Source organism: Oculina patagonica, chromosome 9 (genome assembly GCF_052425735.1).
Source record: "Oculina patagonica isolate OP01 chromosome 9, crgOcupat, whole genome shotgun sequence".
NCBI classification, from domain to species: Eukaryota; Metazoa; Cnidaria; class Anthozoa; order Scleractinia; family Oculinidae; genus Oculina; species Oculina patagonica.
Window position 1 is genome coordinate 15,529,885 of NC_135766.1, and position 19,644 is coordinate 15,549,528.

At 38.3% G+C, this 19,644-nt stretch overlaps 2 protein-coding genes across 4 annotated transcripts in view; one reads left to right on the forward strand and one right to left on the reverse strand.

Moving 5' to 3' along the window:
* Window positions 1-5,479: 5,479 nt before the first annotated feature.
* LOC144664975 (uncharacterized) overlaps window positions 5,480-19,644 on the reverse strand; it is a 72,094-nt gene continuing 57,929 nt past the window's right edge. Inside the window, exon 30 of the mRNA XM_078526166.1 lies at window positions 5,480-5,655. Within this exon, the coding sequence (XP_078382292.1) occupies window positions 5,539-5,655 (117 nt within the window). The 3' untranslated portion in view covers window positions 5,480-5,538. The remainder of the gene's footprint in view (window positions 5,656-19,644) is intronic.
* The window catches only part of LOC144666804 (uncharacterized), a 40,160-nt gene continuing 28,789 nt past the window's right edge, over window positions 8,274-19,644 (forward strand). For all 3 annotated transcript variants that reach the window (XR_013573231.1, XR_013573232.1, XM_078528207.1), the window contains exons 1-6: window positions 8,274-8,451; window positions 9,593-9,677; window positions 11,721-11,754; window positions 12,562-13,028; window positions 14,563-14,583; window positions 15,722-15,973. Coding sequence is in view for 1 of the 3 variants with exons in the window: in XM_078528207.1 (XP_078384333.1) it covers window positions 9,617-9,677; window positions 11,721-11,754; window positions 12,562-13,028; window positions 14,563-14,583; window positions 15,722-15,973 (835 nt within the window). In the remaining 2 variants the exon portion in view is untranslated. The remainder of the gene's footprint in view (window positions 8,452-9,592; window positions 9,678-11,720; window positions 11,755-12,561; window positions 13,029-14,562; window positions 14,584-15,721; window positions 15,974-19,644) is intronic.

Consider the following 19,644-nt stretch of genomic DNA (forward strand, 5'->3'; position numbering starts at 1 on the left):
CGGAAATCACGATTCAAAAGGGGATTCATAAATGGTTGTTTTATCTCTGTTGAGGTGTCCAACACTATAATTTTGAATAAGATGTTCAATCAGCACAGTTGGTCTGATAAACGATATCTCTGTTAGTTTTTGCTACTGTCAAGAAATACCGCTGTTGCATGACATAAATAATAAACTTCACCAAACAAGCAAATACTGTAGTTATGAACAAGACGTGACATCGAAATTTACGGACTGAGACAGTGAGGTACCTCCGTGCAGAGGCAAAATCAAAAGATGAAATTATGAGGTTTCATTGTTTATCTCTGTTGAGTTGTCCAAGAGATATTTATTCAGCACAACTTCACTAATGACAAGAGCAAATGCTGTAGTTATGCCAAAACGTGACGTCGACCTTTACTACTGAACCAGTTATAGGTTATCTCTGCGCACTGTGAGAGGCGGAAATCAAAACCCGCAAGATGTTTTATTGTTTATCTTCTGCTGAGATGTCTAACACTATATTTTTGAATAGGATATTTATTCAGCACAATTGGTTTGATGTACGTTAGCTCTGTTAGTTTTTGCGACTGTCATGGGTTTTCGCTGAACTATGACAAAATAATAAAATTCACCACGAAGCAAATCGATACGTACTGTTGTTATGTCAAGGCACGACGCCAACCTTTACAAACGGAGACAGTGAGGTTACCTCCGCGCAGAGGCGGAAATCAGGAGTCAATCGATAGTGTTTTGTACGCGCACCATGCGGACATTAACCCTATTCAGACCGGGGGGGGGGGGGGCTTTTGAGGCCCGCGCTGACTTTGAACTTTTATAACTTTTTTAAGATTTAACCAAACGCTGCCAAACTTTCTGAGGTTTCCTAAAATTTATCTGGCAACAATTTGGTAGGGTTGGATGATGTGTCAGGAACTTGACATCACCATGGCAACGGCATTTTGACAGGCATGTTTTCCCAAATTTGTAATTTTGCGTGTTTCTGTTAATAAAAATCAACTTAAATGGAGTTATTTTTAAATTTTTACTGGTTTAAAGCACATTTTTATTCATTTGGAGTACTTTGCAGTGATTTTGGGTGGTTTTCTGGCATTTTGGAAAAATTTTGAAATCCAAGATGGCGGATCCAAGATGGCGGCTGTTTTGACATCATGATGTAATTGTCACGTGATGTGACGTCACCATCCCACGTGACGTATACCAAAAGAAAGAGTTTCGGACGTACAATACATCCTATAAGTTTCATGGTGATTGGTTAAATATTCTGGAAGTTACATAGGGGGAAGGGGGTGCTTCCGAAGCCCCCCCCCCCCCCGGTCTGAGAAGGTCCAAAAAAGCCCGGTCTGAATAGGGTTAAGTGCGCTAGAATTTGATAGTAGACTTAAAAATTTATTTTACTAATTAATGACCTTCAGGGGTTTATGGGCTTGCGTTTGCTTTCCAGAGCAGGTATTGAAGTGTAAGACAATAATTTATTGAAGAAATGTGCAATTTTCTAGCCTCTTTGGATATGTGCATCCTTATGTTATCGGTATTAGACGTTACACAATTGCTTTGGCGAAGGATACCTTTGAAGTCTAACTACGCATTCGTGTGAGCCCGGCGTTGGATCATTTTCATATAAATCCCGATTGAGTTTTGCTGCATTACTTAATGAACTAGCGAACTATCGCTTTTGATCGCGAATTGTCGTTGTGCTAACGACAATTCGTTGAATTATCGGTCTTTGTTCTAGCGAAACATCGCTCCAAGCGTCGCGAATTGTCGTTGTTGTTCTAGCGAAATATTGCTCATAGCGCCGCGAATTGTCGTTGTAGTAACGACAATTCGTTGAATTATCGGCCTTTGTTCTAGCGATATATCGCTTTAAGCGTTGCGAATTTCGTCCCGAATTAGCGAGCGAGATTTCGAAGAAATGTCGGGAAAACAAAGAACGAAATTCGCGCTTTTCGTTTGCATTACTTTTGCACAATACTGTAACTTAAGGCCATACACAGATCACCTTTTCATAATAAAGTCAAGGGAGCACCATATGCATCGACTGAACGAAAAAAAGCGCTTACGCGAATTTATTTTGCGAATTATGTTTGTCCTTACAAACCTGGTTGGAAATGCACTTGAAAGTCTAGCGTGTTTACATAACTGCATCACCAAGAAACTCAGGTTTGATTTACCTTTCCGTTGAATACCATTTATCCTACACGGCCTTGGATGTTTAAAAATTCGAGACTGTATTAGCAATGCATTGAATGTCTGTAGATTAAAGTTACCAACTTTGTAAGACCAGGTTGTTTGATGTGCTATTTGACCAAAATAACATTTTTCTTAGGGTATGTAGCACCAACAACTGCGAACATAGAACAAGAAAATGTATGTTTTGTGCTAAAACTGGACTCCTAGCTCTGTACGGCGCCAGACGCCATGACTTATTCAGCCACTTTAAACTCGGGTGTAATTCACTGTCTTTATATTTCAATCAATGGACAAAGTCGGTCATCATCTACCTTATAAGTCTTACTGACAAAATTAAAAGCAATTATTCGATAAAAAGAAGCAAATTAAAGTTTGAAATGAATATATTTTATCCCCCTACATTTACCTAGGTCACCTATGGTGATAAGTAAAAACAACTATGCCAATGCAAGACAATGATGCACAAACTAATGACTTCACAATAGCCATTCTATATCTTCATGAAACTTATTTTCAAGAAAACGTGAAGAGGAAATAGTGGCAAACCAATAATCAGTGCTTAGAAAAAAAAATCAGTTGTATAAAAAAGATTTGTAATAGGGTAGCTGTAATGTTTGTCAGTAAGACTCGGACGCACACAGCGACATCTTGAATTCTTTATTCCACAACACAACTGGTCACGTGCAACATAATGTATTCTAATTTATGCAAGCTTAAACATGACATCTTCCTTTCCAAAGAAAAACAAAGTAGGTCAACAAGTTATGTAACAACAATCCACAGAAAATTACTAGAAATGTCTGTTCCACACTGTTGTCACTATTAACTGGAACTTGCCCATAACCAACAATAACACAGCCTAGTAGTAAGCAAATACAAAGGCTAACACAGTCAGTAAAATCAAAAACAGTCTGATTCAATGTCTGGTTACTGAGTGTGGACAGTTCAGTTCATAACATAGTCCTCTCTGAATCTTGCTGGTAATCTGACAGTCCGGCCGCTGGAAGTACGCTGTGTCTGTTGAGGACTGCAATGGCTGGATGAGTTTAGGGAGGGCGTGGCAACATCAGGTGGTGGGACGGCAACTGGCGGTTCGGCTACTACAGGCACGCCTGGCGCATCAATAGCTGGTCCTGCGATCAGTGGAGGCGACTCGACTGTTGGGAGCAGATGATGACGGTTTCGTCGGTAGGTGGTACCATCAGGTGTTGCAACTATGTAGGATCTTGGAGCACTATGTTGTGCAGTAACAATGGCAGGCTCCCAAGTCTTTCCTTTTCTTATTCTAGCTGTTTCACCCTCCTTAATACTTGGCAGCTGCTTAGCATTCCGATCATAGTACACCTTCTGCTTATCACTCCGCTGTTGCAGCTTCTGTTGGGGGCTATCAACCACTTGAGGTTTCAAGAGAGACTCCACAGTAGGTAGTTTGGACTTCAACATGCGACTCATTAACAGCTGAGCAGGTGACTCCTTAGGTCCAGAGATAGGTGTGTTCCTGTACTCCAGTAGAGCAATGTAGGGGTCATTTCCGTCTGCACAAGCCTTTCTAAGTAAATTCTTGATGGTCTGGATTGCTCTTTCACTCATCCCATTGGACTGTGGGTATCTGGGACTTGATGTGGAGATTTCAAATCCCCACTCACTTGCAAAATGACGGAACGCCTTGCTTGAGAAGGGCATGTTGTCGGCAACAACTTCATCTGGAATACAATGTCTGGCATAGATTGATTTCATGCTAGTTATAACAGAGCTAGCTGTCTTGTCTTTCATAAGACAAAGTTCAGGATATTTAGAGTAGTAGTCAACCACAACTAAATAAGAGTTAATGTTCAGTTCAAATATGTCTGCACCAAGCTTCTGCCATGGTCTCTGGGGGACTTCATGAGGCAGGAGAGGCTCTTTCTGGTTCTCTCTTTGATACTTGAGACATACGGGGCATTTAGCCACCAGTCTCTCAATTGCAGTAGACATGCCTGGCCAATAGACTACAGCTCTGGCCCTTGACTTACACTTTTCAATACCAGTAGTCAGTTTTCGTTATATTAAGACTTGGCCATCGTGACACAACACTTTTCTTGGAGACCTTTTGAGTGTGGGCAATATGCGAGCCAGCGGGGCCGTAGGTATGATAGCCATGTGATCCAGAAAACTCAAATCCCAATATAAAGACTCACCACAAGCTACTTAAAAGCCAACTGTACTGAAAAGCCAACTATCGGGCTAACCAATACTTAGTTAATGTATGTGTACATTAATATCATTATACTGAGTTAGTTTATAGCGAGCACTCAATTCTTTTTTATTTATCAGACTTACAGATGAAAGTTGAGCATACATATATGAGATAGGAAATTAATATACAATCTTCGTTCACTGTCCAAAATCCACGGCGCAATTGGTTAAAATAGATCACGTGATTTTGCTTTACCTGTCGTCAGCAAACTACGACAGTGCAGTATTGACAATAATGCACAAAAATCGTGCATTATTGAAAATGTCTTCAGCTTCAAGGCTTGCAGAAGTGGCAGAAAAATATATTCCTCAAATTATCAACGATCCAACACCAAACAAAATCGAAGAGGATAACAACTTGAAGCGCTTTCATGTTCAAAGGTAAACTGCAGCTCAATAAATACATTTTTTGTGTGCGATTGACTTGCTTGTTGCTTGATTGTGAAAGCCATCGACTAGCTTTGAACAAGCTTCTCGCTGACTGTATTTTTGAACGACCACAGCTGATGAACGATTTTATGAACCATTTTAAGCTTTATTTCTGTACGGCTTATTTGTGATTTTTATATTATTGATCTAACCCCGTGTAATTATGTACTACTACACTTCTTTTTTTTAAATAATATTGTTTGAAGCTCGTTAGGTCGATGATCGCTTGCAGTGTACTCAGATTGTATATTAAAAGGGTTAGAGTCTGTCCGTTCGTGTTTTGTTTACAAATACATGCACTTGTTGGCCAAACAATAAACTCGAAATTTTCAATACTAAAAATTTCTCGTTCATTGTGCGGCCAGCGCGTGCGCGTATTTGTCAACAAAACACTCACAACAGTCTCTAACCCATAAATAAAACATTGGTTTTGCATAAAATTAAAATACTTAAATCTTCTGATTACATCATAATTAACCGATTTACAACCATCTACTTTTCTAGTCTTTGTGATATTTATTGCATGGCGATTACCGAAAGGCTTAATAATAACGTCTATTTGCTTAAACACTCGTCTAATGCGCCACAATGGCACCAGAAAGATAAATGCTGGTGATTTCACGTCCGATCGATTTTTTTGTTGCCGATAAAATTCTCTCTTACAACCCAAGTCAGTATTATTCAGAAATAACTTGTTAAGCTAAATGGCAGTATTTTCCTCTTCGTGGTCATCGATTTCTGTTGCAAGATTAATGTTCCTTGAGAATCGATTTCCAGGCTTTTATCCTTCAGGGAATCCTAACAAAACAAGCAAAAAAAAAAAAAACAAAACAAAAAAAAACAAAAAAAAAAAAACAATAAGGAAAAAAGAGTTGATCAGGACAACAAAGGCGATAAATTCTGGAAAGGTAGTTTGGGGGTAGTTGTTTGATATTCTTCTTCTTCTTCTTTTTTTTTTTGAAGCGGAAAAACGACAATTACCAAGCAAATGATAGAAATGCCTACCATTAAACGCCAATGCGATCCACAATCCTTCTTGGTTCCTGAACGCGAGCAAAAACTACACCGCACACCTACCCACGGTCATTTTGCACTCTCACCGCAGTTTTCACTCGCGTTCAGGAACCAAGATGGCGTCTCGTCGCACTCAGCGATCGATCGGTCTCCACGACTTCAAGGGAAAATAGAGGACTTTAAACAGTCTATAAGCTCACCAGAACGCACATAGTTCATGGAGTAATATAACCCCAGCCTAATAGGAAGAACTTATTAAACAATACTTGCCTTAGATCCTGTGCATAAGAGGCAAAGCCAGAAAGCAGATAAGTGAAAAGGAAGAAAAATCAAAGAGCTCTTCGAGCCACGACTGAATTTTTTTTCGCCAAGTTTAAAAAATTAGTTTTTATTCCTTGAAAATATATGAGCAGCAGGTGATTCAAACATTTCTTTGATGCACATGATCGAGAGGTCGCGAGTTCGAATCCCAGAGGAGACAGTTTTTTTTTTCTTTTTTTTTTCTTTTTTTAAACCCGTAGCACTAAAATGATTTGTTTATTATATCGCTCTGTAGGTATGCATTGCAGAATAATTTACATGTGAGCCGTTAAGTCATAACACTGTAAATAAATATATCAGAACATATAGACTGATTCAGGTACAAATGTAATTGTGCTGTTACATCTGAAAAGCTTTTCCTTTTCTTGCGAACAAGCAGCCACGCACTCGATTTTAGCCAACACGCTGGTTTCTAGATAGATCCATTGTTAATGAAGCTTATGTGAAAACCCGATTTAGTTTTCGAATGCTCCTACATGTACGACTCTAGCTTGACAGATATATACGAATGAGATCGTCATCATTACATCGCTTTTGCGGCTCTCAATGTCCACTTTTTCGGCGGTCGAATACTTTCCACACATAATTTGTCAGCCGTATTTTGTTTCTTTGCTTCTTATTTTTCTTGTAAACCCTTTTAAATTTATACGGCCGCCTTGCTACTAGGCCTTTCTCGATTATGCTAGTAAAACTGGCATTTAATGCTACTAGAAATTCTCGCATAAAGCCAAAAAAATGCTAAAATAATGCCTGATTTCTTAAAAAAATGCCACTTGATTTCCAAAGAATTCTTTGTTTTATTTCAAACAAAACGTACAAACTCTTACATTATATGCTCATATCAACAACAGGTGATACTTAATAATTGTTTGTTTATAAAAAAAAATAAAAAAAAAAAAATAAAAAAAAAATAAAAAAAAAATCATTTAAAAAAAAATTAAAAAAAAACACACACACAAGTAACACAACACAAGTACACAAGTAACACAACGCACAAACAGTCGAAACAGACAGAAAACAATCAAATTAAGTAATCAAAATTGTGAAACTTTAGGATTATTTATCCTTCTGAGTTCTGAGTGCTGAAATCTGGATCAAAGTCATGAAAGATGACAGAAAATGCTAGCAATTCTTTTTCAAGAAAAAACGAAAAAAAATGCTCGTTTTCCCCAAAAATGCCGAAAAAAATGCTAGCATAATCGAGAAAGGCCTACTTGCTACACTCTTTCTTCTAGTATATATGCTGGTCAGCGGAGTTGCAATGAGAAGTGGTAGGTACGTTTACAGATGATGGACCGACCGACCAACGAGTGCCGTTCGGCTTACCACTAAACTTCCTGAATTAAAAATTCAGTCGTAAAAAGCTATCTCATAATGTGGGGAAAAAAGTAATAATCGAAACTAACGGAAATCGTTTTTTAAAATATAAATATATATCTGACTTAAGTTTCCACATTTTTGAGTAAAGACTCGCACGGACAGTCATTAAAATTTATTTTCATTTTGTCTGGGCATCCATCCGGTTTAGTTAATCGTTTTCCTGATAAATTCGACAACCTCCACTCCCCCAAGACCGGAAAACGGCATTTTACCTCAAGAAGAAACGGTAAAGGTAATAAGAAAGTTTGCCATGACTTAGCTGCAGATTGTAGTACTTTATACGCATTTAACCAGCTGTCAAGATATTATACACAACGATATTTTAATTATGATTCATTTAAGAGAAGTTGGTGACGCCTTAAAAAGGAAACAAAATTTACTTAAAATGGATAATTGTTATCGGTTCCATTGAAGAAAGGTAGAATTAACGTTACCGTGAAACAAAAGCATCAGTTATCTCTGCGTAGAGGAGGAAATCTGAAGACATATGAGGTGTCATTTAATTTTTTATATCTGTCGAGGTGTTTAACGCTATATTTCTAAATGAGGTATATTTTCAGCAGAGGTTTTATGTACGTTAGCTCTGTCAGTTTTTTTACGACTGTAATGCACTTACCGCTGTTGCATGACAAAATAATAACAGGCGTGACATCGACAATACGAAATAAGACAGTAAGGTTATTTCTGCGTAGAGGAGGAAATCAAGATATAAAGGGAAGTCATAAATCTAGACATTACAACAGTATATGCCAATTGGTCGATTATTTTATGTTGCTTTCAACTCTTCCTAGCAGAGTAAGTAAACTGAGCGGCATTTCGGTTAGCAGCGTTACTCACACAGCCAAAGGCTTGAAGGATACAAAGTATTCAATGGAAAAGGTAAATCAAACCAGAGTTTCTTGGTATTTTAGTTATGTTATCTTTTCAGTTCATGACCAACCAGGTAAATAAGGATGAATATAACTTGCAAATTAAATTCGTTTAAGCGTTTCTTTTCGTTTAGTCCATGCTTATGGTGCTTCCTCGGTTTTACTAAAGAGAGGCGATCTTTTTATGGCCTTTTAAAATGTAGCAAAACTCAATCGGTATTCATATGGAAATAATCCAACACCGGGGTCAGACGAATGCGTAGTTAAACTTTTCGATGTATTCTAAAGCAAAGCACATGCGTAATGTCCAATATATAACATAAGGAAGGGAAATATATATATAGAAGCCAGGAAACGGCACATTTCGCTAATAAACTATCGTTTTTCACTTTATTTCCTTCTCTGGAACGCAGATGCAAGCCCGTAAACACCTAAAGGCCATGCATTAGTTTAGAAAAGTAGTTTTAGGTCTGCTATCAAATTCTGTCTGCGTGGTGCGCGGATAAAGCAATATCGATTGACTTATACTTACATGGCGTTGACAAATGATAGCGGGAATTTCAATGATTATTTTCTTTCGCAAAAAACAAATTAACCTGACCCGATCGATTGAACGGCCGATCGTTTTAACAGGTCTTATTTGTGATCATTCGTGCGGACGGCCGTACACATTTCAGTAAAACTTTAAAGGGACTGTGTCACGGCTGAGTTAAGTTTATTTATTAAGTTTTGCCAAATACTCGCTATGAAACTTAATGGTTGAAAAGAAATTAATTCTATGGATCTCAATGACAAAACCATAGCTTCATTTCAACCAAACGTGTCTCCTGGGGCGTTATAATTTAACTTTGAAATTTGTTCAGCCCAACAGTATTCCAAAAACCCATTTCGCAATCCGTTTCAATCTTCGTCATCTTTGGCCATCTGTACCTTCTTTTGTATCTACTGTTCCTTCACTGTTGTAAGAGGTTATTTTTTATTCTACCGAATTTGATGATCATTTCTCATGCCTAATTGTGGCTAAAATCCGTGACACAGTCCCTTTAAAGCTAATCAGTTGAAAAAGTTTTAATATCTTGCATTAATCTTCAGTGATGAATATTTTGTCCTTTACATCGTTGTAATTTTGAATCATTATTTACCTTATATAGATTGTCATGATCATGTGACAAACCATGGAAATAGCTCAACCCCTTGGTATTCTTGTCTTTCTGTGCATCTACTTGGTTTATTGTGGTAGGTGATCGTATTTTGATATTTTCTAAAATTATCCTTCTAATTCACACATTTTCACGTTCTGTTGTTACTACTTGTCTTAATTAGCATTTTTTGTCTACTTATTATTCAACTCTCTGTGCTTTGTAAACCATTCAACTGAAGATATGACAGATGCTCTGTCGAAACATGTCAATTACACCATGTAAATCTAAAATTATCCTTCTAATTCACACATTTAATTTTCACGTTCTGTTGTTACTACTTGTCTTAATTAGCATTGTTTGTCTACTTATTATTCAGATATCTAATACCTATTAATATGGAATATGAGCAATGTACCGCTTATTTCTATGGTTTAATCACAGGGAGCCCAGGCTCACGCTTTGACAACTCGGTCAAAATGACGGCGTCAAAATTAAAAGGATTTATATGAAACTTTAAGGGAAAAAATTGTCGAACGAAAATATAATAAACCACTAGTAGAGTTCACATTCCACATCATAGGTTGTCTATGCGACGTTTCTTGGCTGTTCTAAAGCATTTAAACCCTATTTAACTGATATTTTTAATTTTAGCTTACTCTTACCTAAATATATGCAAGGGTGTACACTTCCGACGCTAGATAAACACCACTGTTCGACAAAAATGAGCCAGAAATTGCTTTTAATTTGATCCACTCACTCCAAAACTTCGCATGGGCATAGTTCGAAGACCATTCTTTTACTGCCGCAAATTTTTGATTCGCCTGCCTCTCTCCGCGATTTAAGAATATGAGAAAAATAATCATGGTCTGCAAACTTTTAGCTTTCTCCAACACCTTAAACCAGAGAGAGTGGACGCATTTTTAATTAGCCTTGCCTTTCACGTGCAGCCTCACGCTATGATTGGGCGATAGTTGTCAGGGCGACCATACTTTTTTCCCGTAGGGGAAGGAGGTAAAAGAGACCGTCGAGGGTGCTCTTCGAATTCCTTACTCATGTTCACTGGCCTGAGTTCCCATGGGGTGATTTTGCCTCACATAAAATTCTAGACCCGCAGGTGTACCGAGAGGAAATTCTGCAACCGCCGACCGGTTAGCTCAGTGGTAGAGCGCCGGACTGTCGTGCGGGAGGTCTCGGGTTCGACTCCCAGACCGGACCAACACTCAGGGTCTTAAAATAACTGAGGAGAATGTGCTGCCTTTGTAATTACATCTGCAAATGGTTAGACATTCTAGTCTTCTCGGATAAGGACGATAAACCGTAGGCCCCGTCTCCTGCATCTTCAGTGTCATAATCAGCAGGGGACGTTAAAGAACCCACACACTCATCGCAAAGAGTAGGGCATGAAGTTCCCGGTGTTGTGGTCTGTTCTATTCCATGGGTTGGGTGGTGGGGTGAGATCATACACATGGACGGATAGCGGCTGCCATAGGCGCCTTATATGCTGATGTCCGGTCTCATCCCATAGATTCGAATTGTGAAGCGCATTGATCACGAGCTTTGTAAATGCGCTATATAAGCACCCAAATCATCATCATCATCATCATCAAATCCCTTGCGAATTAAATTCGTCGCACTTTACAAAACAACAAGTTAAATAGGGTTTAAATGCTTTAGAACAGCCAAGCAACGTCGCATAGACAACATATGATGTGAAAGTGTGAACTCTACTAGTGGTTTATTATATTTTCGTTCGACAATTTTTTCCCCTTAAAGTTTCATGCAAATCCTTATACTCGGCACCGCCATTTTGACCGAGTTGTCAAAGCGTGAGCCTGAGCTCCCTGTGGTTTAATGCTTTTGACTCGTGTTAGAATACTTTATCATCAAGTGGAGTAACTTGTAGCAACACCGTTGGCTTACTCGTGCATAAAAAAAAAATAATGGATACAATGCCAGTACTGGCCTGTTTGTCCACTTGGCTTAACAATGTCTTTTTATGCTGTATTTAATTACTTTTTATGCCAGATTATAACGGGAAAATGCACGGGACAATGTTCCAGAAAATAAATGGTGCCATATTATTAAGCTTGTATTGATTTCATGATGACCCACTGAAATCGTCTTCTTTTTTTTATAGAAAATAACTTTACCCAAGTGGACACAAATTCAAGGTAAGTACTACAAATGTATGTAAAAATTTGACACGCTATTAAAGTGCTCCCAGATAAATGTAAAAATGTGTTAACTACCTGTAACTACAGCTGATATAGTTTAACCGCTTGAAGCTCACAAAGTGTCACGCAACGCAACAGTTGTATTCGTAATTTAATTTGAATTTTTCTTTGATTACTTTTCTTTCGTTTTTGTTTCTACTGCGTAAGTTAAGCTGTGTTTTCGTTGTTTGCAAATGTGCTTCACTCTTTTATGTCTGGAGACATACGAAACGGACGTCTCTTCCCGCGAATTTACACAGTTAGGAACTTCTCTTTTTTAGCATCGCTAATATATTATATTTGCCTTCTTGATTGTGCAATGCTATAAAAAAACTAATCAAGTTAAAACGGGAAGGAATCGAAATTATTTGTCTGTTTTCGTGGCAAATATACAAGTTTAAGTTACTCGACATGTGGTTGGCTGAAATTAATAAAATTTTGGAATCTAGTGCTCCCATTCTGCTTTGCCATTGGTTAACTTTGTCCGGGTGTCCCAGGTAACAGTAGTCGCGCTATATTGCTGTGCATGCATCACTTAGAAATACACAAATAAAATGACGTATAGTTTCAACGTACCACATTTTGGGTTTGGTTTCAAGTATTACCAATAGAACCATCCAGTAGAATGCACAGCGCGATCATACTCATAGAATCGATCATGGAAGCCTAAATCTTAGCGTATGTGCTGCGCAAAGACGAGTAAACCTATTTGGATTTTGGAAAGCTCCGTCAGTTTTTTTTTATTTTCTTTTGTTTTTGTTTCAGCTGTGTACAGACGGTGCCTTCAGTAAGTGCTTCTGCAAGGAATGCTTCCTGCATTTTTTACACCTACTCCATCAAGGGGGGCTTTTGCGACGACATCCTCAAGGAGAGCCTCTATGTGTTTGGTGATAGAAGGACATTGAAGTATGGTGAAAAGCAAACCTCGAGGTTTCGAAGTTACTTCGATATATTTAACATAGCCGATACGTGCAGACCACTGATGAGAAATTTGTATTGTCGATATCATTTCCCGCCATGTGAAACGTCACTTGACAAACCTCACGCCCGCCAGATTTGTCGCAGGACATGCGAGGCTCTGGATCAAGAACTGTGCAAGGCAGAAATGATTTATATCAGGAAAGGAGCGAAGGACTACCCAGTATTTGATGTGGACATGATAAATTGCTCATTGTATGACGTCGCCAATGGAGGCGATGCTCCCGAATGTTACCAATACTATCCACTATCGGGTACGTATTTCTTAAAGGGGCCAGGTCACGGTATTTTAGAAAATTCTATTAATTTTCGTTAATTAAGAGCTCTTAACATTAAATTGGCAGAGCAAAAGTATTTTATTGGCATAATCACGGCCACATAATAAACAATAATAATGATCCAGTAATACCTGGACTGTAACCTGGCCGGAAGAATTCTGCACGCTTTAACGACAATGGAATGCATGAGTGCGGTAAAACCATTACTTTGTGATATCCTATCCTACCTACCTCGATCGGTTAAGGACGTTAAAACCCAGACCTTGTTTAACAGATAACAATTTTTTTTAGACTTTCTGATAATAAAATGTCAAGGATAGGTGGATTTTTATTATCCTGTTTTAAAAATTGAATTAAAATAAAAGCAAGTTCGAATAATGCGTTTTCTTCTACGAAAGGCAAAAATCCTTTCATACTTTATAAAAACATTCGAACATATTTAGTAATTAGTATTATTTTTTGACTGGCCGTTTGAGAAAACATAAATAGAATTTTAGCATATCATCTGGGTTAGCTTTATGTTCAGAGGCGGCGAAGCGTTTTGATTGTTGTTCGAAGGCCTTACGAACGTTTCTGATCATTTTTGATTCGATAGATCCTCAGGTGATTCGTCTATCTCAGTAGTAGTCGATCAACTGGTCCCTTTGAAGAATTGTGTTGTATGACAATACTTTGAAAGTTGTGCATCGTTCAAAAGTAATGATGTAGTACCAAATTTTTGGTTTGTTTTCCAGTATTGCTATTTCAAGTTCAATAACGTACAAGTACATTTTTTTGTGGGGCAATATTATCCATGATTATTCAACACATGCGCGTGCTGCCCATATATGGTCAAAATGTTAACGTTATCTTTCATCCGTATATAACAGATATCCTGCGAAATACGTAGGTTTCGAATTAAGATTCATCCGAAATCTTTTAAAACGCTGCATAATTACAGTTTTTCTATCTGCAAAATGTGTTTCGTTGACAATTTGTTAAATAATAAAACAATTATCACTGTAGGTTTTTTTTACTATTTACCGGCGATAAAGCGCATTGTAGAAATTAATCTGAGGGTTATAAAATAGATAAACCCGTTTATGGCTTGCTGGTATATTGGAGGATAATGCCCGTGGCATTAAGATAGTCCTCAAAATTTCACAGTTGCCATCGAAGCTTCGCTCTTCGGCCAACTGTTCATATTTCGGACAATCTTTCAGCCTCGGGCATTATCCTCCAATATACCAGCCGCCTGAAAGGGTTTATTTACTATAAAGAATGCCTAGTGCGTTCATTCTCGTAGTAGCTTTCGCGAGCTTAGGCGTTAGCATACATGCTGTAAAATCTGGAGTTAGCATACGGTATTCGGATTTTGAAAAGCCCCATCAGTTTATGTTTTTCCATTGATCGGTTCTACTGACAAATGTGTTTGTAAACATATTTCTACCTTTATGTCAATGTTACACGATTCTCTTAAACATAATAGAATAATTGCCTGACAGAAAAAAAAATTTCTCCTTCTCTACAGGTGATGATACAATAAGTACAGGTTTGTTGTAAAAGTTTTCATTACTTTTATTGAAGCAAATCGTTTTTATTGAAAATTTAAAGTATTAACCCTCGGACGCACAAGCAAACTCAAACCCCCACCGTCGTAAAAGGATGGGGCGATGGGGGTGTTGGATAGAACCCTTCCCCAGGGTTTTCGTGACAGCGAAGTTATTTTGCACTGAGTAGAAATCCCTTAGTATACTCTACAAGAAGACATAAATTTTGTCGGCTGCGACGTCATTAGAGCCACCATCTTGGATCTGCCATCTAGGATTTCACCATATAAACAAAAATTGCAGTTAAATCATACCAGAATGCTTATGGAATGTAAAAGTAAACACATCGTACAATTCTTTTCAAAAAACAATTCAAAACAAAAATGTTAAAATTGACGATTTTGGGCCAGACCTGCTTTTTATTATGAACACACGGTTGACATATCAAGACTTCTGTTTGTTTCAGCTTTGTAGAGTAAATCCAATTTCAAAATTTCAGAAAAACGGGCATAACTTTTAAAATACTGAAAACGTACATGAGATTTTGCATATTTTAGCCGATAAAGGACTACACTTGTTGGCTGTGTAGAGTAGATTTATCAGCTAGGTCATAAAATGGAAATATTCGCTTCTAAATCAAGGTCATTTTTCAACCTTCGTTCGATGCCTATCAGTAGTAGTCCGATCTTTATATCCTGGATTTCTTATTTCCAGATAAATCGAGGTAAAACTTGCTACCTTCTTAGAAAACTTGAAACGTTAATGATGAAATAAAGATGATATAAAAAATTGTTGGTGTTCAATGCGAATGAAATATGTGACAACGGCTCAAAAAAATGCCTATTTTTCTAATTTTCCAGACGTTGCGGCGGGTCAAGGGGCAAAATATTTAATGGCTCCTAACGCGGCCTGAAAATCATTTTGAATCAAACCAAATCTGTTTTAGTTCTATCCTCGGTAAATTCTTTCAGTTGCCAGAGTTTCAGGCAAAATTATTTTTTTGACGCGAATTTGAGTGGGTGTTCGGAATGACGGCCTCTTAAATAGAATTCAAAACCTTATAATTATAGAAATTCCGAAAATTCAAACAAATATTTAATCTAATTCTCAAGTTAACCACACGAATTCAATTTGTTTTAGAATGTTACTATGGTGTCGGGGTTGGTTACCGTGGCAATGTAAACGTCACCCGGTATAATCGTACTTGTCAGGCATGGACCAAGCAATGTCCTCATCGTCACTGGCGGATTCCTCGAGATGTTGTTGATGGTCGGAATGATTCCAACATGTGTCGAAATCCAGATAGCAGTGCCCCGTATGGACCTTGGTGTTATACCACTGACCCTAATGTTCGGTGGGAATATTGCGACGTGCCTCGATGTCCTCCGAGAGGTAAACTCGATCGAATACGTTACGTTAAAATAAGAAAGACATGACGTCGAATTGGACGTTAATTCATGAAAACCTATGACTTCACTGCAAGCAAATTATGGAAATTAACATTTTGTTTTTGGTTTTTTTGGATCTTTTCTCTCCACCTCCCCCCCCCCCCCCCTCGGCGGGGGATTCTGCCTCACACCCCCACCGCCGCGTACAAAATATTTCATCAATCACAATGAAATTTAGAAGACGACGTCACATTACGTAGCAATTACATCATGATGTCAAAACAGCCGTCATATTGGATCCGCCATCTTGGATTTCGAAATTTTTCCAAATCGTCAGAAAACCGCCCAAATTTACTGCAAAGTACTCAAAATCAACAAGCAAGAAAGTTTCCGACGACATCAAAGTAGAAGAGACCAAACCACCGTTTATAAATCAACAGTGCGTTGTCTAAAAATTCAAATATGATTCGTGTGATGCAGATTATGTCGGCTGCACTCGCCGACACCTTTTCCAACGCATTAATGAACATAAACACTTAGCTATCGGAAACCACCTGCGCGACACCCACAATCAGAATAACAAAAAATCTTAACATACAATTTACAATCCTGAAACACTGGCTCTTACTTCGTGTAGAAGACACAGTTCACCTATAACAATAGAGAACAAAAGGACAAAAGAACGAGGAATATAATAAAAAACAATAGGTTTGCGAGGCAGTGTTTTATTGTGACGTGTCCTGTGCTTCTACACCAAGAAGGAGCCGAAGAAATGTAGCGGTAAATTTGAATGCTTAATCTACGAAATGCTCTTCATCCAAGAAATGAAACCTAAACTGAACACTCAATCTGACTCAATTAAAGCAAAACTATTGAGTACGTAATTAACATTCTATACGTTCCACATTGTAGAGTCTTTAAGAGTGTGTCCATAAGAGGACCAGGCAACATGTGATACAGCTCATGTCACCGATTTCGCCCAAACTTAGCATAAATGTTGGGTATGGTGAGCTATTTACTGTGGCAAAACATCAACTCAAAATATATTATTCCCTTCAAGTTATGGCACCTTTTGAAAAAATGGCCATTTTTCACTAATTTATGCATATTTAATTAGCTGACTTTGATTGACCAGTTCCACAAGAAAAAAAGACTTCTGAAAATAAAATTCACTGCGTTATATTCTGTGGTTATTAGGCTTTAAGTGCAATAACTCACTTCAACCGTCTGATTTGATTTCTTCTCCTCAAACGGTCTTTTGGAAGGTACACATTTCGTACTGTTGGAAATAGCCTTTAACTAGTGCCCAATATCTCCCATGAGCAACAACTTATATACATTATTCTTACATGGGTAATGAAATCCATCATTAAACTTCACAAAAATGCCACAAAATGTCTGGGGACTTTAATATTCTATTAGTATTGAGGAACTAAACACACGTGACTTGACGATTTCTTGCTATTTCATCAAAATTCACCGAAACACAGAAGCCATTTATTTGCCTCAATTTGGCATAAAATCGGTACGAAATAGCTAATCAAGCATAAATCTATAGATAACAATCAAAATATTGGCGAAGATTGGCAGTTAGGGCATTTTTCGGAGCGTTTTCAGAGCCATATAATTCGGCAATGTTGTGATAGTAAATGTAAAAATAGCAGCGAAAGATTTTCTTCAAAAGCTCGCTCAATTCAACATTTAGGCGCATCAAAGTTAAGAAACAAGAAAGTAATACTACATACATGCCACTTATCGACACACAGATGCTTTCTTTTGAAGAATTTGTTCTTCCTCGCTGCACTTCGATCCTTCGATCGATCTCAATTGACATGTACTGTTGCTTTGAGGCGCGATGAACTTAGCCAATACATCGTGGTTCATTCTTCGTGAAAGGTGTAAACAGGTTGTCAATAAAGTCATTCAAAGAGCTGTTCAAAGTTCACGGAAGGACACTTGTCTCAGCCAGTTTGCATGTAATAAATTTAACTGGAAAATAAACAGCCGCCATGTTGTATTTCTACCTTTGAGCCTGCCGTTTCAGTCAGCGGTACGGGCGTTCACTGGGGCAAGTACGTAGTGTAGTCATCATATAGTTGTTTGACTAAATCCTATATAGGTATACAGTCGAAGCTCTCGTAAGCGGACACCCTCGGAACGCGAAAAAAGTGTCCGTAACTGGAGCTGGCCGCTTACGAGAATGGTTCTCGTAAGCGGCCACTGGAGGTGTAGGGGACAGATGGCCGCTTACAGGAGCTTGCCCAACTAACAATAACAGGACGGACGTAGACGACAACAAAACAAACACTGAAATATGGTACTGTAATTACTGTAAAATCATTGTGACGAATGGCAATGTGAAGTTGATTTATAAAAACAAGATACAGAGGTTGTTAATAGGATTTCCTTTGGACTGTCCGCTTACGGGAGCTTAAAAACAAAGAAAAAGTCTAAGTCGTAATCTCTGAAAGTGTCCGCGGCCGCTTACGGGAATGTCCGCTTACGAGAATGTAAAAATACAGAGTTTGTATGGGAGTTAAAACGGGGTTTCAGGCAAGGCGACCGTAAGTAGAGCTGTCCGCTTACGAGAGTGTCCGTTAAGAGAGCTTCGACTGTATTCATAAAAGGGATACATAGCCTAGCCCTACACAGCTATACACGCCTATACATAGCCCAACACAGCTATACACAGCTATACACAGCTATACACACGCGTGTTCATTTGCTTTTCCTCCGCAAATGTTTGTTTTTGTCGGAATAAGTAGCGGATGGCGTTATCTACCCTCTGAACAACCGGGGCTTGATCTTAGCCTTATAAGTAGTGTGCGTTTCTTGTAAAAGTGAGAATTTTTTTCAACTTCTCCATTGAATTTTTTTGATAAATAGTTGAAGAGAAATACACTGGATGCAGTGTAATGTATGCGATGCAATCGGTTTTGATGCTCTGAAATTGAGCTCTGAAATGTCGGAAACCATTAAATAATCAGAGCAAGTTTTTCCATCTTATATCAGGTTAAAACTAGTATGTTTATTGTTTTTTTGTTGTTTCTGTCTTTTTTGGGAGGTGGGGGAGGGGGTGAATATGGACATTCGAAGAAATGGCGGTCAGGTTGTTAGCCTGGCCTGTGTACATCTATTCCTTCTGTTCAAATCGTCTATATTATATTACACTTTGGTAGCTAGGAGACTGAATTTGTACCCACTCTCTTTTTCGGGATCCCACAAAGTTCTCCATCTGTCCATTTACCGATAAACGTCATTACTGCAGTTTTGTTTTAGAAAAGGGCTTTTATGGGGACAAATTTTTCCTCTTGAGTGCCCGCATTGCAAGTGACGAATTGCGGCTTCAAATGATAATTTTCTTCATCACCGACTCAATTTAAGTGGCTATGTGAGTTACAAAGACGCGAATGCAGACTTTTGTAGTGTGCTTAAACCCCGCATTAAAGCTAAACAAATTTATTGCAAGACTAGGACTACGCAAGACGGCCAAACTTATTAGCTAATGTTTCAACCAGCACAGGTAGTCTTCTGTCTTTTTCGAGGTCAACGCGAGGAAAACCCGTTTTATTCTTTGTTGTTTTCTCTCTCTACATTCACACCTTTATAGATATATGTATATATTTGCTGCGCCATATAGACTGCGTCGCTAAAGGCATTTCGTAGGTGAATACT